Source organism: Nesoenas mayeri, assembly GCF_963082525.1.
Source record: "Nesoenas mayeri genome assembly, chromosome: 10".
Classification (NCBI taxonomy): Eukaryota; Metazoa; Chordata; class Aves; order Columbiformes; family Columbidae; genus Nesoenas; species Nesoenas mayeri.
The window spans coordinates 23,901,300-23,914,913 of NC_137560.1; the positions used below are offsets into that span (position 1 = coordinate 23,901,300).

General features: G+C 54.2%; 1 protein-coding gene across 1 annotated transcript; it reads left to right on the forward strand.

Annotated features, from left to right (window-relative positions):
- Nucleotides 1–212: 212 nt before the first annotated feature.
- On the forward strand, nt 213–11,617 carry LMCD1 (LIM and cysteine rich domains 1; the record flags this gene model as incomplete). Its single annotated transcript, XM_080350723.1, has 5 exons — nt 213–301; nt 1,549–1,804; nt 5,843–6,175; nt 10,587–10,802; nt 11,459–11,617. The coding sequence occupies 5 exons, from the start codon at nt 213–215 to the stop codon at nt 11,615–11,617; spliced, it is 1,053 nt and encodes a 350-aa protein (XP_080206849.1).
- Nucleotides 11,618–13,614: the final 1,997 nt, after the last annotated feature.

The following is a 13,614-nucleotide window of genomic DNA, read 5'->3' on the forward strand; positions in this document are numbered from 1 at the left end:
GGTGCAAACCTGCACCCTGAGCATCCCTGCGTGGGCTCGCAGTGGGGCTGGACAGTGGGCAGACGGTGTTCCGGGGGTTTGAGGCTTCACAGGACATGAGGCACGGCTGCGGGAATCAGCGTCCGAAGGACAAAACATGGGATTAGTGCTCTGCTCCCGAACGGTCTGTGAGGATAAAGCCTTTCCAATGGTGATGTCCTGCTCTTTTCCAGATGTCGGTGAGCCAGCCGCCGTCGGGAAGAGGCGTGCCGTGTTTGCGCTGCAGAGGGGCGTGCACGGGCTTCGAGCCACATTCTTGGAGGTAACGACTTGCCCTTGATAGGCCCTGCCCGACACTGTCCCCTTGGTCCTGTCCCTGTTCAGACTCGATGACTTTGCACAAAGAACCACAGGGCACTTGAGCAGCTTTGGGATGTGCAGAGAGGACACAGTGTCTGGCCAGAAACATCTTGGTGTTTGATACTTTATTTTCGGTTTTTCCCCTTAAAAACACTAATTTAGGTAAATAGCCACCAATATCGGTAGGTGGTGGGAGCAGCCAGTGCTGTATGTTTGGCTGTGAGCTGCTGCCCGGCTCTGCTTGCAACCCGAACTGGGAGAAACAAAGGGGGCTTTGAGATGGAGCTATCCAGATGTCATTAATTAAAAGAGAATTAGTGCCCTCCGAGGCCGTCTCAGAACATGGGACTCTTTCCTGTGAGCACGGAGGGCCCTGTTTGCCGCGGTGAGGGGTGTGGGGGGGTGCAGGGGGCTGCAGGCTGAGCCGCAGGGTCCTGGGCTGTAAGCATGTCCTGCAAGCATGTCCTGCGGCCTCCAGCACCTCCCCCATGGAAATCTCTGCTTAAAACACCCATTGGCTTGAGTCATTGTTGGCTTTCTTTTGATTCAAAGGCTGGTTTGAATCCTGCGTATTCCAGGTTCCTGCTGAAATAGAATCATATATAAATACTTGAGGTTATATATGTGTGTGTGTGTGTGTATATATATATATACACACACACACACTTGAGGCTTCATCAGAGGTAGTTTGTCCTTTTTCTGTTAGCATTTGAAGGAAAAGCTGGCCAGCAGAAAGTGGCCTTAGAGATTTATCTGTGTGGTTTATAGCTGTTATAATTTAAATAACAGATACTCAGGGATCAATTCCTCTTGTAGTGGTCGCTTTCTAAATGGCAGGTAAAGCTTTGTGAGAGGTGAGCCTAGCGCTTGGTTGTGGGGGACTGGGGAGGGTGGGAGAATTAGTGCTGCTTGAGGGGGTTTGGGGCTCAGGGGGAGTGGTGGGTCCCATGGGTGGCTGCAGGGACCTATGGGTGCTGGGGCAGCACTGGGGTTTGCAGCCTCTCCATCCCGCTGCCCCTGCTCTGGGATCGCTCACACTGAATTCTCACGTGTGGCTCAGGCCATCAAAGCCTTTTTTCTTACGCCATAAGCTCAGTCTGTGTTTAACCTTTGGAAGATGCTGATGCCCGGTGGCTGAGCCATCCCGTGCTCCTGTCCCTCCCGTGGCCCAGCTCAGCCCATAAGGACGGTCTCTCCTGTCACCCGCAGGAAGATCTGCAAGTCATGCAAATGCAACCAGGAGGATCACAGCCTGAGCTCGGACGTGGAGGACGACCGCAAAATCGGGCGCCTGCTGTCGGACTCCAAGTACGCCACGCTCACCGCCCGCGTCAAGGGGGGTGACGGCGTTCGCATCTACAAGAGGAACCGCATGATCATCACCAACCCCATCGTCTCTCGGAAGGACCCCACCTTCGACACCATCACGTACGAGTGGGCTCCCCCGGGGCTCACCCAGAAGCTGGTAAGATAAGCCATGGCGCGTTTAGCTGGTGGTTGTGTCGCTTAATGGGGAATGTAACTCAGCTTGGAATAAAGTTATCACGGAGAAATAACAAAACATACGGTTTGCCTTGCAGAGCAAAAAATGCACGTAACACTTTGTATTTTGGAAAATTGTGTAAATAACCAGAGTAGGTGAGAGAGGGCAATGGATTGCTTTTTGTTTTTTATAGGTTTGCTTACATTTCTAGGAGAAGTCTTAATGGATTTTACAACTAGAAAGCTTGTTACTTTGGTAAAGCCCATGTCCAATAAAAACACTGCGGAGGAGCGATCCCGTCTCCGCTGTCCTGCCAGCTGTGAACGCCCGAGCAGCCCACGCAGGCGTCTGCGCGCTCCAAAGCCCCGCGGTGGAGCTGGGAGCGGCTCCCCCGGGTCTTCTCGGGGCATCCGGGCTGGGGTCTGATCCTGCGCACCCCCAGGGGCACCGGGGCAGTAACAGCCGTGGGATACAGGGGACAGCAGGTGACTCCAGAGACGGTTCTCTGTGCTTCTCAGCAGCACGGGCTGGACTGGGAGAGGCCGTGGAGATGAGCAGCTGGGGTTATTTGGGCAGGAGGAGCTGCCCTGTGCTCTGACGTCCCTCATGGACAGGGAGGTCCTGCTTGTTTCTGCAGTCTGGTCTCTTGCAGACCTGTGTGTGAGCCTGTGCCTCCACCAGCACGGGGAGGTACCTGGCTGGGACACATCTACTAACCTGGAGGACTTTTTCCAGCAAATACTTCAATAAATTATGCTTCAGTCTGTCTTAAAAGCAGGGAAACTGAATCAATGTGGAAAGCAGTAATATGTCGCATCTAAATCTAGCGCTGTTTGTAAATTATTCTGTTATGGCATTGGGCTTTAATGGTAATGGCACAATAACTGATTTTCTTTGCTTGCTGAGGTAGTCATTAACACCTTGGATCCAGAAGCACGCTCCCAGCCCCACCGTGTCCCCGTGCCTGCTGCTGTCGGGGCGAGCGCTGCTGCTGTGCTGTGTGCCGGCGGTGCTGCCGCGGGGACAGCGTCTCGCTGCTGCCGGACCCAACACAGCGCCTAGTGCACTGTCATTAGTGGGCAGTTTTTGCTCTTCAAATTAAGCAAATAGCTTAAAGCTGCTGAAAATTGCAACCAGATTTTTTTTTTAAAAGAAGAATGGGGGAAACAAATGTGAGATCGCAGCGGCTGACCCAAGAGGCAGAGTGATTATTTCTTCTGAAAAGAAGCCCACTCCCTGGGCAAGGCTGACGGGTGGCATGGAGTCTGCTCTGGGCGTGCAGCTGGGACCTGGCTGCTAACTGGAGCAGGACACAGGGTGTTAATGAGGGACCGAGAGCCCCAGGCCTGTTTAATCACAGTGCTGCTGCTTGTGGGGCTGTTTGTCCAGCCATCGGGATGTTTGTCCAGCCACCGCTGCCTCCCCATGCCCCGGGGAGCTGCTGGGGGCTGGGAGAACAATGGTGGCACTCACCCCACCCCGCCTCGGCCATCGAGCCTGGGCTTGATCAGAAATGCGGGTTTTACTGCTCCATGAGCTGCCGGCACCTCGGGCCAGGCGGGCTCCTTGCCATGATGGATGCCCAGACTCCAGCTGCTGCTTCTCTGGGCCTGAGCCCCAACTGTACCCCATGTGAGGGCAGGTTTGGGGGCACTGGGAGCCCGGCAGCCCCCCCGCAGCATCGTCCATCCCTGCACGGGGACACGTGTGTGACAGCTGCGGCACTCAGTGCCTGGCAGCCGGCTCGGTTTGAGCCGACCGCGTGGAGCAGCTTTGAACAGCCTTGGGAAGCGCTGGCCGGTGGGCTCGGCGCCTCCCCGGAGCAGTGCGGGGGCTCAGCCGTGCTCGGGGAGGTTCAAAAGGGACCTGGGCCCGTGGTGCAGAACCGACTCGCTCCCGTGGATTCCTGCTGCAGGCAGGGGCTTGTTTTTAACACTGTTGTCCTGGAGTGGATGTGCCAATAATAGGAGGAAGTTCAGAGTGTGTTTTCATTAAGCGGTGCCTGGAGAAGCTATGAAAGGTCCTTGGGGAAAGAGGAAAGAGCAGATCATAAAATATCTCAGAAAATCCAGTAGTTAACAGTGAAAAACTAAAATGCTCTTCCTCCAAATTACCTGTGCTAAGGCAGCACAGTAAAGTGTTTGACCATATTAATATATGACAGCAGCAGAAGAAATAACCTTTTATTATCCTTCATTTCAGTTTTTGTCAAAATGTTTTTTTCCCCCAGTGTATTCTCTGGGTGCCTTTTATGACATCTGCAATTATAACTTTGAGTCTTCCTTTGGTCAGGGAGTGAAATCACGCTGCATGTCTGAACAGAGATTGCAAACCCTCACGAGGCACTGCAGCTGCTTTGGAGACAGGCTGCAGGTTTGCTTTAGCTGCACTTTCAGCCAGACACTGTATTGGCAGCGGTGAGTCTGGCGTGGAGCGGAGCGAGACCTTGTGGGTGCAGGTGCCGCACGGTGCTCCCGCAGCTCCGGTACAGGCGTTTGTTAGTCTTGGCGCGCTTGTTGAGGATTAAGAGTTTATTCAATTGAGATCCTCCCACATAGCTGCTGTGCTGGTGCTGCTGTGCTGAGCGCAGCCCGCAGAGCGTCTGCCCACCTCATCTCCCGGCTCGTGCAGCGCTGAGCTGCTGGTTGCTTTTCTTTCCAGTTGTCAGGTACCACGGGCAGAATCCCCGTTCTGTGGGGCCTGGGAGGAGCTGTCGGGGAGTTCTTGTCTCTTTTTCTGTAGTTCCTGTTAGGGTCCCTCGTGTCCATGAAAGCCACCTGTGCAGCAGGTCACTCCTGCAGCTTTCCCCAGCAGCGCCTTCTCCTGCGAAACAGCAACCCTCCCGCACTGAGCTCCTGGGTGGCAGTTCTGCTGCTGCAGAGACACAACACTGCCTGTCATAGCATGCAATGATGTTAACATGCCCTCAAGAAACGAGCAGCAGCCCTGCCTCTGTTAAATCATTTACCTGTTGCAAGTCTTCAGGCAGTCATGCCCTGCAACGCTGCCGTCCGCCTGAGGGCAGCTGAGGTGGAGTGACTTGTTCACTGTTGTTACAAATGCTTCTGTATTGAAAAGGCTGTACTAAACCAGACCGTGTACTGCAAACAGTTAATTGCTTCTCTGTGTTTTTAAAATCCAGTTTTCAATTGCTGACCCAGTCAGAAGCAAATCGAAGGCAGCTGGTCTGTAGCGCAGGGTGGCAGGGAACCAACTGGCTGCCCCTCGGCTCCTCACACCGCAACAGGAAAAATGCCTGTGGTGGGGACGTCCCTTCCCCGCAGGCAGGGCCGCTTCACTGTGCGGAGCCCTGTCCCGCTGCCGCTGCCATGCGGGACAGGCCTTGCAGCACGTTTGCTCTGCTTTAAAGGAGCAGGTCGTGGCCAGCTGAGCAGGAGACACTATTTTGGAGAGTTGTTTGGCATTTACTTTCCACGTTGCAGGGCATCAGTGACCGAACACATTCCATTTACTGCAAAATCAATAGTTGGGTAGAGCTGGTGGGTGTCTGGAGGGTGTCCGGGGTGCTCAGGCGCAGCCTCTGACCCTGTGCCCGGAGCTCTCCACCCCGGCACGGGGCAGCAGGAAGGTGCCTGGGCTCAGGTTTGGGTGTTTATGGGTTTCTGGTCTTTTCAGCAGCCTTGTTGTCAAATCACCCGTACCAGTGGCACGCTAGTGCTGGCGAGAGGGGCGTTGGGATCCGGGAGCAAACTAGTGGAGCAAGTCTTTGCTGCTTTGCTTTCCTGGCTAGGCTGGGATTTCTTTAAAAAAACAAAGCCAAAGCACCCAAGCTCCTTTCTGAGGATGAAATTATGAAGAGTAGCTTAGACGCTACTTGCATCAGAATAAGTTCAGCCTTTTATTTCTGTTAAAATAACTCAAAGGGAGGGGAAGGGGCGTATTTTCTGCCACTGCTCCACAATGCAAGCAGAGCATCTGTTTGCAAAGCGCCTGTGCAAATAGAGCTGGTGCTCCCGGGCAGGCGTGTCTGAGTAACCCCCGGTGCTCTCTCCACCCCAGGCCATGCAGTACATGGAGCTGATCCCCAAGGAGATGCAGCCGGTGGCGGGGACGGACGGGGCGTGCTACCGCCGGCGCCAGCTGATGCGGCAGCTCCCGCTGTACGACCAGGACCCGGCGCAGTGCCGCGGCCTCGCCGACGGCGAGCTGCAGCTCATGGAAGACTTCGTCAAGAAGTACAAGGCTGAGGCGCTGGGCGTCGGGGAGGTGGCACTGCCGGGCCAGGCCGGCGGGAAGGAGGAGGGGAAGGCGCAGGACAAGAGCATCGCTGCCGACAAACCCCCCGAGGCCACCAACGGGGCTCTGGAGCGCCCGCCGGCCGGGGGACACTACGTAAGTGCTGCGCTTCGTGGGGACGGGCTGGCGGGGCGTCCCGGCTCCGCTCTGAGCTCCGGGGACTATGGGGGCAGAGTGAGTCTCAGCCAGAGACGGGAAAGGCTGCAGCGGGCAGGGCGGTGTGCTCCCTGCTCACAGCGCTGCTCCTGCGGGCTGCGGCGCTGCCGGGGCGGTTGTGCCATGATGTGCTTTGCTGAGACCCTGGTGGGACCCCCTGTGCTCCTGCTGAGCACAAACATCATATAACGGGGCGAGGAGGGGGGTTGTCTCTTCTTCCCCACCTCCCTCCACCACAGAAGCCATGTGGAGCCGCCGCGGTGAGTACATTTGCCATTAGCTAGAGGAGTCGGTGATTTCGGCTGTGGATTCTTGGCAGCCCTGAAAGATTGGGCATGATGTGTCCCTGGATACCTGTGGTCTTGAAGCACTTTACTGATGCAGAAAGTGTTTTGCCGTGAGCTGGCGAGTGTTTCCAGGTGCGAGTGGAGAGGCCGTGAGTGACCGTAGGGGCTGGCTCAGCGTAATTAATGCAAAGATGGTGCTCCCGGGGCTGGAATCACTCTGGGGAGCTTTGAACAGACCGTGCATGTCTCTGGGCATAGAAATACACTTCCACAGGGAAGTAGCTGAGATTTCTTGACATCCTCTTAGATTTATATTCTCCTCGTGCTGTCTGGCCTGGCCGCTGTGGTTGCTGAACAAACGCTTATCATAAAATGTGGTGAGTGAAAATTGTGTTCTGGCCCTTCCTTGTTTGGGTAACTTGCAACAGAGGATTTAAAACTGGAAAGAAATGGTGTCTGTTTTTAAGGCACTGAGATTCTACCGGGTTAAGAGCAGTTTTCACTCTCACTCTGTATCGGATGCCATCTCCCCTGCACATCGCCTGTTCTGTTAACGTGCATCTGACTGTCAGAGTTTGCTGGTACACTGACAGTTTTTCACTGTTGCAACAAAATACTGAATTGGACAAGGAAATTTAAGCTAAGAAATAGCCAAAAAAGGAAGGTTTCAATTAAATGTATTAATAAAAGTCATCTTGGCAATGAGGGTTTATTTAGACTGCAAGTTTGCTCTTCCAAATAAATACATAACTGTGATGTTATTCTCCATCGTTTAAAGCACCATTTTTCTGGAGGCACTAGCTGACAAGTGGAACGGCTTCCAAAGCACTTGCAGATCAGCTCAGACTGATGCGCTGTGCAGCTCCGCTCAGCGCGGACTGGGGGCTCGTCTTCAGCCAGACCCTTCGATATCCCACGATAGCAAAATACTGCCTGTTTTAATTTGATCTCCCATGCAGGAATTAATGCAGATCACTTGATACAAATGGACTGTGTCCCAAGATCTGAAATGTGCTAAAATTCTAGGTCTTGTGTCTGAATACCAAACCTCTTAATCAGCAGCAGCAGCCGGACCTTGCCCTATCTCAGGTGAAGGTGTGAGTCTGAGCTGCAGATTTATGACGATTAGGTGGGGAAAACAAAACCAAACCGCCACCCTTGCTGTAGAAGAGAATAAATGCAGAAAGCTCTAGTGCTGCACCCAGAAACAAGCTGGAATGATTCCTCAGGCGTTTGTGTGGTCCCTGTGCTGTTCAACCCCTTCTTGCACACTCGGGCCAGCTGTGTTGAAATTGGTGTGGAAAGGAAAACATACAGGGCCAGCGTAAATCACCGTGAGAAAGGCGTCTGAGCTCACACAGCTTTTCGAAGGTGGCTGTGGTGCGGGGCCCCGTCACTGTGACATGTCTGTCCGAGCTGAGCGTTCCCCACCAGCATAACATCGCTTGTAACCCTCCCAGAACTGGGAAGGCGGCTGGTGCTACAAGCCACTGTGGTGGAATCAAACCAGATCCTGAACAGTTGATGAAAATCAGCCATTGTCCCGAAAAAGCTTGAGGCGCTGTAGTGAGTGCTCAGGGAGCCCCTTCTGCGGGAGCCGTGGGTGCGGAGACCGAGTTCCGAAAGCTTAGGAGAAGGGACACGTTCTTGGCCAACACCTCTGGTAACTGCTAATGAAGTCTGCACTCCTCTCCCTACACAATGGAGATGGAGTACCAAGCTGTAAATTATTTATTGTTTAAATAGCGGGGGGCGGGGAAGTTACATGATGCTGAGGAAAAGCCCTGTGAATAACTGCCATAGAAACAAACAGCAAAACCAGTTGGATTTCTTTTAACAGTTCTTGTTGGCAAGAAACTTGAGCTGGGAGTTGGAAGCTGCTCGTGTTTGTTCTTGCTGTTAGATCTTGTGAGATAAGCTGGGCTGGATGGATGGGGTGACAGCGCCGAGGCGGCTGCAGGGCTCTGGTGCCACCGGTCACCCAAATGTGGTGCCTGGGGCGGTGTCAGGGTGCGGGGCAGCACACGGCCTCAGCGCCCTGCCGTGGGCGCAGGATTCACCGCCCGCCCTCACCGACACCGGGGTCTCGGGAGCCCTTTGGGACGCCTCTGAAACCCTGCACCGTGGAGGGAGCTGTGGAGCCCACATCTCCCCTTTCAGACCCACAGCAAAGCCAGGCCAGGAAATGTTTTGCCTCCTCATGTGCTGCCTTTCCTTGCCGTGCGGGGTTTGCTGGTAGAACAGGAGGTGCCCATCAGTGTGGTGGAACCACTGCAAGGCAGTTACTGGAAATCTGGACTGAATGAAGGAGGAAGCAGTAGCAAAGTGCCTGGTGTGCTAGAAATAATAGTGACAAACAAAGAAAAGCTGCTTGGTGAGTGTACATAGACCTGGAACCTTCTGCCGTAAAGGGAGAAATGAGTTTTCTTAAACTCCTCGGATATAAAGAACGGTCTTTTTAGCATGATGCTGTGAGCTAGCAAAAGGGGCTGGATGTGCTGGGAAAACCTTTCTGCAATTTGACGCTTGCAGAGCTCACAGAGAAGCCCCGTGCCCTCGGTGCAGCCGTTCCTCCTGCTGCTTCCCTGGGCTTGGCGCAGGGGGGATCCCTGGGGGTCCTGTGCTTCCAGCGCAGGGTCCCCAGGCTGTGGTGGCATCAGGGACGCAGCACAGCTGCCCTGCCCTGCTGCACCCCTGCGGTCCGTCCCGCTCCCCTGCGGTCCGTCCCGCTCCCCTGCGGTCCGTCCCGCTCCCCTGCCGTCCGTCCCGCTCCCCTGCCGTCCGTCCCGCACCCCTGCCGTCCGTCCCGCTCCCCTGCGGACACCAGCCCGGCCGTGCAGTCGCGGGCACTGCTGGAAGAGACTCCAGCTGCTACTTGAGAGAGTTTCTTCTGGGAGTGACAAAGCACAGACTCAGCAGCAATTAGCCTGGCCTGGACTATCCAGGCTGAAGTGAGAACTTAAATAACAGCCCTTCAGCTGTCAGCTTCAGAGAGGAGAGCTTTAAGGCTTGCTTTAACTAATTGCAGCATTACTCTGCAGGCGCAGATAAAGAGTAAACCCAGTTGGTCTTGGGTGTAATATGCATACATGCTAATTAATCTTCAGATTAGTCAAATCTAGTTGTTTCTTTGGACTGTTATAAATTGAAAGCACTGTGCTGAAATCTCTAGAGTGACATCTGTCTTATGCATAGATGTATATGCTAAAAAACAGTGAGGGGAAAAAACCAAAGTTCCTGATCTCTATGCAAAATAACATCTTTGACATGCTGCACTATAAGATGTCTTAACTCTTTCTTGGGCAGTCTTTGGATTTTAGCAAAGGTCGGTGTGAGGCTGGGGGTCCCAAAGGCTGGGCACTCAGCTGGGGGGGTAGTGCTGTTCTTACCTGCCCGAGGATCTGGCTGGAAGAAAGTAAACAGTGTTCCAGGGGAGGCTGCCAAACACGTACCTCTAATTATATTAGAGTTGACATGCTGTCCATACGCAGCACTGGTCCAAATGTTTGCACGGGTTGTGGGGCAGTAGACTTGGAGACGCTGGTGCTGTTGGCCACGGGTGCCCTGCGGTGCTCGGCGTTGGCAGAGCCCCTCTGCACAACTCAGGCGCTTTTCCCAGCACTCTCTCAAGCTGCAGCTGTTCCCTTCTCTTTGGTTTAGCTCTTCCTTGCTCTGCCACCTCGCTGCCCTCATTTCAGACTGGTGTGTTCGCTGGGCCTTCCAAGCTGTGAAGTCTAGCTTGGGTATTCTGAAGTTTCCCATACAGAGCTAGAGCTTGAACAAAAACCAAAGCCACATGGGTTGGCAGTCCTGGAATTAAATGTTTAATATTGCCACGGTCCTCCTTAGTGCTATGGGGTCTCAAGCAGGACCACAGTAGATCCCTCAGGCTATTTGGAAGTGGAAAGAGTTGTGGATGTGCTCAGCCAGTGTGTTGTCATGTTTTGCTAACTTGTACAAATGATGCGTTGAAAAGATGACATGAATAGGGGTATCCGAGAAGTAAACACCCATCCATCGCCGCTGTGCTGCTGCCCCGTGCTGACGTCTCCCTCTCCTTGCAGCGCTGCGAGACCTGCAAGCAGGCGGTGCCGGGGGACTGCCCGGTGGTGTACGCCGACCGCGCCGGCTACTCGCGGCAGTGGCACCCGGCCTGCTTCGTGTGCTGCCGCTGCGCCGAGCCGCTCGTCGACCTCATCTACTTCTGGAGGAGCGGGGCAGCCTGGTGCGGCCGCCACTACTGCGAGAGCCTGCGCCCGCGCTGCGCCGGCTGCGACGAGGTACGGGCGACCCGACCCGCGGGGCTGCGCCGCTTGGTCACACAGTCCCAGCATGTCAGGGGTTGAAGGGCCCTGGGAAGCTCATCCAGTGCAATCCCCCCATGGAGCAGGAACACCCAGATGAGGTTACACAGGAAGGTGTCCAGGCGGGTTGGAATGTCTGCACAGAAGGAGACTCCACAACCCCCCTGGGCAGCCTGGGCCAGGCTCTGCCACCCTCACCCCAACAAGTTTCTTCTCAAATTTAAGCGGAACCTCCTGTGTTCCAGTTTGCACCCATTGCCCCTTGTCCTGTCCCTGGTTGTCACCAGCAGAGCGTGGCTCCATCCTCCTGAGACTCCCCCTTTCCATGTTGATCCCCAGCAATGAGTCCCCCCTCAGTGTCCTCTTGTCCAGCTCCAGAGCCCCAGCTCCCTCAGCCTTTCCTCACACGGGAGATGCTCCACTCCCTCCAGCATCTTGGTGGCTGCGCTGGACTCTCTCCAGCAGTTCCCTGTCCTTCCTGAACTGAGGGGTGTCCTAACCTGCCCGTGTCCCCTGGGACCTGTGTCCTTCTGGTGCTGGTCACCAGGGCTGGGAGGCGTGGGGCCACTTTTTCCTGCTCTGTCTTGGTGAGGTGGTGGAAATAAGCAGTTGTCTGTCTGTCTGTCCCGTAGATCATCTTCTCGGAGGACTACCAGCAGGCAGAAGGGCTGGCCTGGCACAAGAAGCACTTTGCCTGCCAGGAGTGCGAGACGCTGCTGACGGGCAAACCCTTCGCCCTGGACAACACCAGCCTCCTGTGCACGACCTGCAGCAAGAGCAAGCGGCTCTGAGCGCGTCTGGGGGCGCTGACAAGCACATGAGAAGGGGAAAGTTAAACAAAAATAATACATTAGAGCCTGGCTATTCACTTGCAAGCAGCTAAGTGCCCCTTGCATCCCATCCAGCTTGCACGAGGATATTGCCCTGGGGGGAAGCAAAGGAGAGCGTATGCCTGCGGGTGGGAGGACGCGGCGTATGTGCCCAGGAGGGACTGAAAAGGAGGTTCTGTGTTGTGCTGTGTTTTGTAAAGTCTCTCCAAGCTGCTTATGACTAAGATCTTGCAACAGTCTTTTGGAAATAACACATCTCAGTAGTAACTTTTGGCATACTAAACCTACATCATGGTCAAAAATGAGGGTTGTTCTTATTTTTTTAAATCCATACTGGAAGTTTACTCTAACAGGCTGCTGAGAACTGTACTAAAGCAATGGGTGTGAAAAATGTTATTAACCTGGGTGATTACTTTCTGACAGCAGATGATGTAAAATTGCAGCAACATGTAGCTGTAGCTTTCTCCTCTGACGTGTACAATAATGTAAAAACCAATGTGTTTGGCAGACGGGGTGAGTGGCCGAACGCTGGTGCGGAGGGAAGGGTGCAGCTCCATCAGCTCCAGCCCTGGTCTGGAATGCAGGCGCGTTCCTGGCCGGTCCCAGCGCCAGCTCCCGCTGCCTGTGATTGCAGCGCTTGCACAGAGCAGCATTGTGTTCCCACCGCGATGCTGGAGGTCGTTAGGCATTTAAAGTATGGGCCTTTATTTCGGCTGGGTTTGACCAGGAGTTTTATGGAGAACAGCTTTCCAGACTAAACTGTCTTGGGGGTGGAGGTTGTGCCTGAAATGCTGCAACTCTTCTTTTTCCTGGTAATACATCGGTGACCCCTCCAAGAAGCGGGGAACTGAACCTTCCATGGGAGCTGGCAGCACCCTGGGCTGGGTCCCCGTTGCCTCTGGGATCTGATGGGGTGACACCATCCCAGGATCCAGCACTGGTAGCACTTGTTCCCGAAGCCATGCAATGCTTCTGGTAGTCACTGAAAATATCAGATAATCCATGCTGGCAGATGTCTGCGTGCTCCATCTTTTTTCTTACATTAGATGTCTACATTATTTGCCAGAGAACTGGAATATTTTTTGCAGAGGCAAGTGTGCAGGAGCTTGCACTCGCTATGTTCTCTTTCTGCTGCAGAAGACATGGGTTTCTCTTCAAAGTGTGCTCTGTGCTGTGGATGTTTGCTTGCTTATGGTAGAATAACTTGGAAATAAGGGCAGGGGAAGCTGTGGGTTGGGAGCTGCCCTCCCTGCCAGTGTTGGGGACACTCTGCTCTGCTGCTGGGGGGAGCGGGTGAGACCCGTGTGCTGTGAAGACAAATGTGTACCTGTGTGGTGAAGCCCTTGTGTGCCTCGTCCAGCCCTGTGCCGCTGTGTGGGTGACGTTCTGGGTGATGTCCCTGGAAGCGCCGCGGTATTTAAAGAGTGTGTGAGATGCTGCTGCATCCCGAGCTGGCAGCGATGCTGGGGCTGCGGTGGCGTGTGGCACAGGGCATCGTGATCCTGGCGCTTCTGTCCATCTCGGGTTGGTCAACAGATGTGCTGAGTGCATGGGGGTGTCGCTTCTGTAACCTCGGTCGGGTGCTGCAAGCCAAGAGAGGATGTGTAGACCTGGAGTTGAGTGAGGAATAATAAAGCTCCCTTGGATACAGGCACTTTGGTTATAAGTGAAGTGGGAATGAAAAATAAAGCCCAGTGCTTAGCTTTATTGCCTCTTCTTCATTTTGTTACACGGGAAATGTCTTTACAGCTCTGTAAGTTTTTAAAGACACATCATTGTTCTAAACCCTATGATGATAAGGCAGCTGAAAGTGCACGCACTTGGTGTAAGTGGTGATGGGGACAGTGTGAATCACCCGTGAAACGTGATTTCAGCACAGACGCTAGCATCCCCACAGCATTCCCACTGGAAATCGGTGTCCATTTGCGCACACAGCTGGTTACCTCCTGGTGATCTGC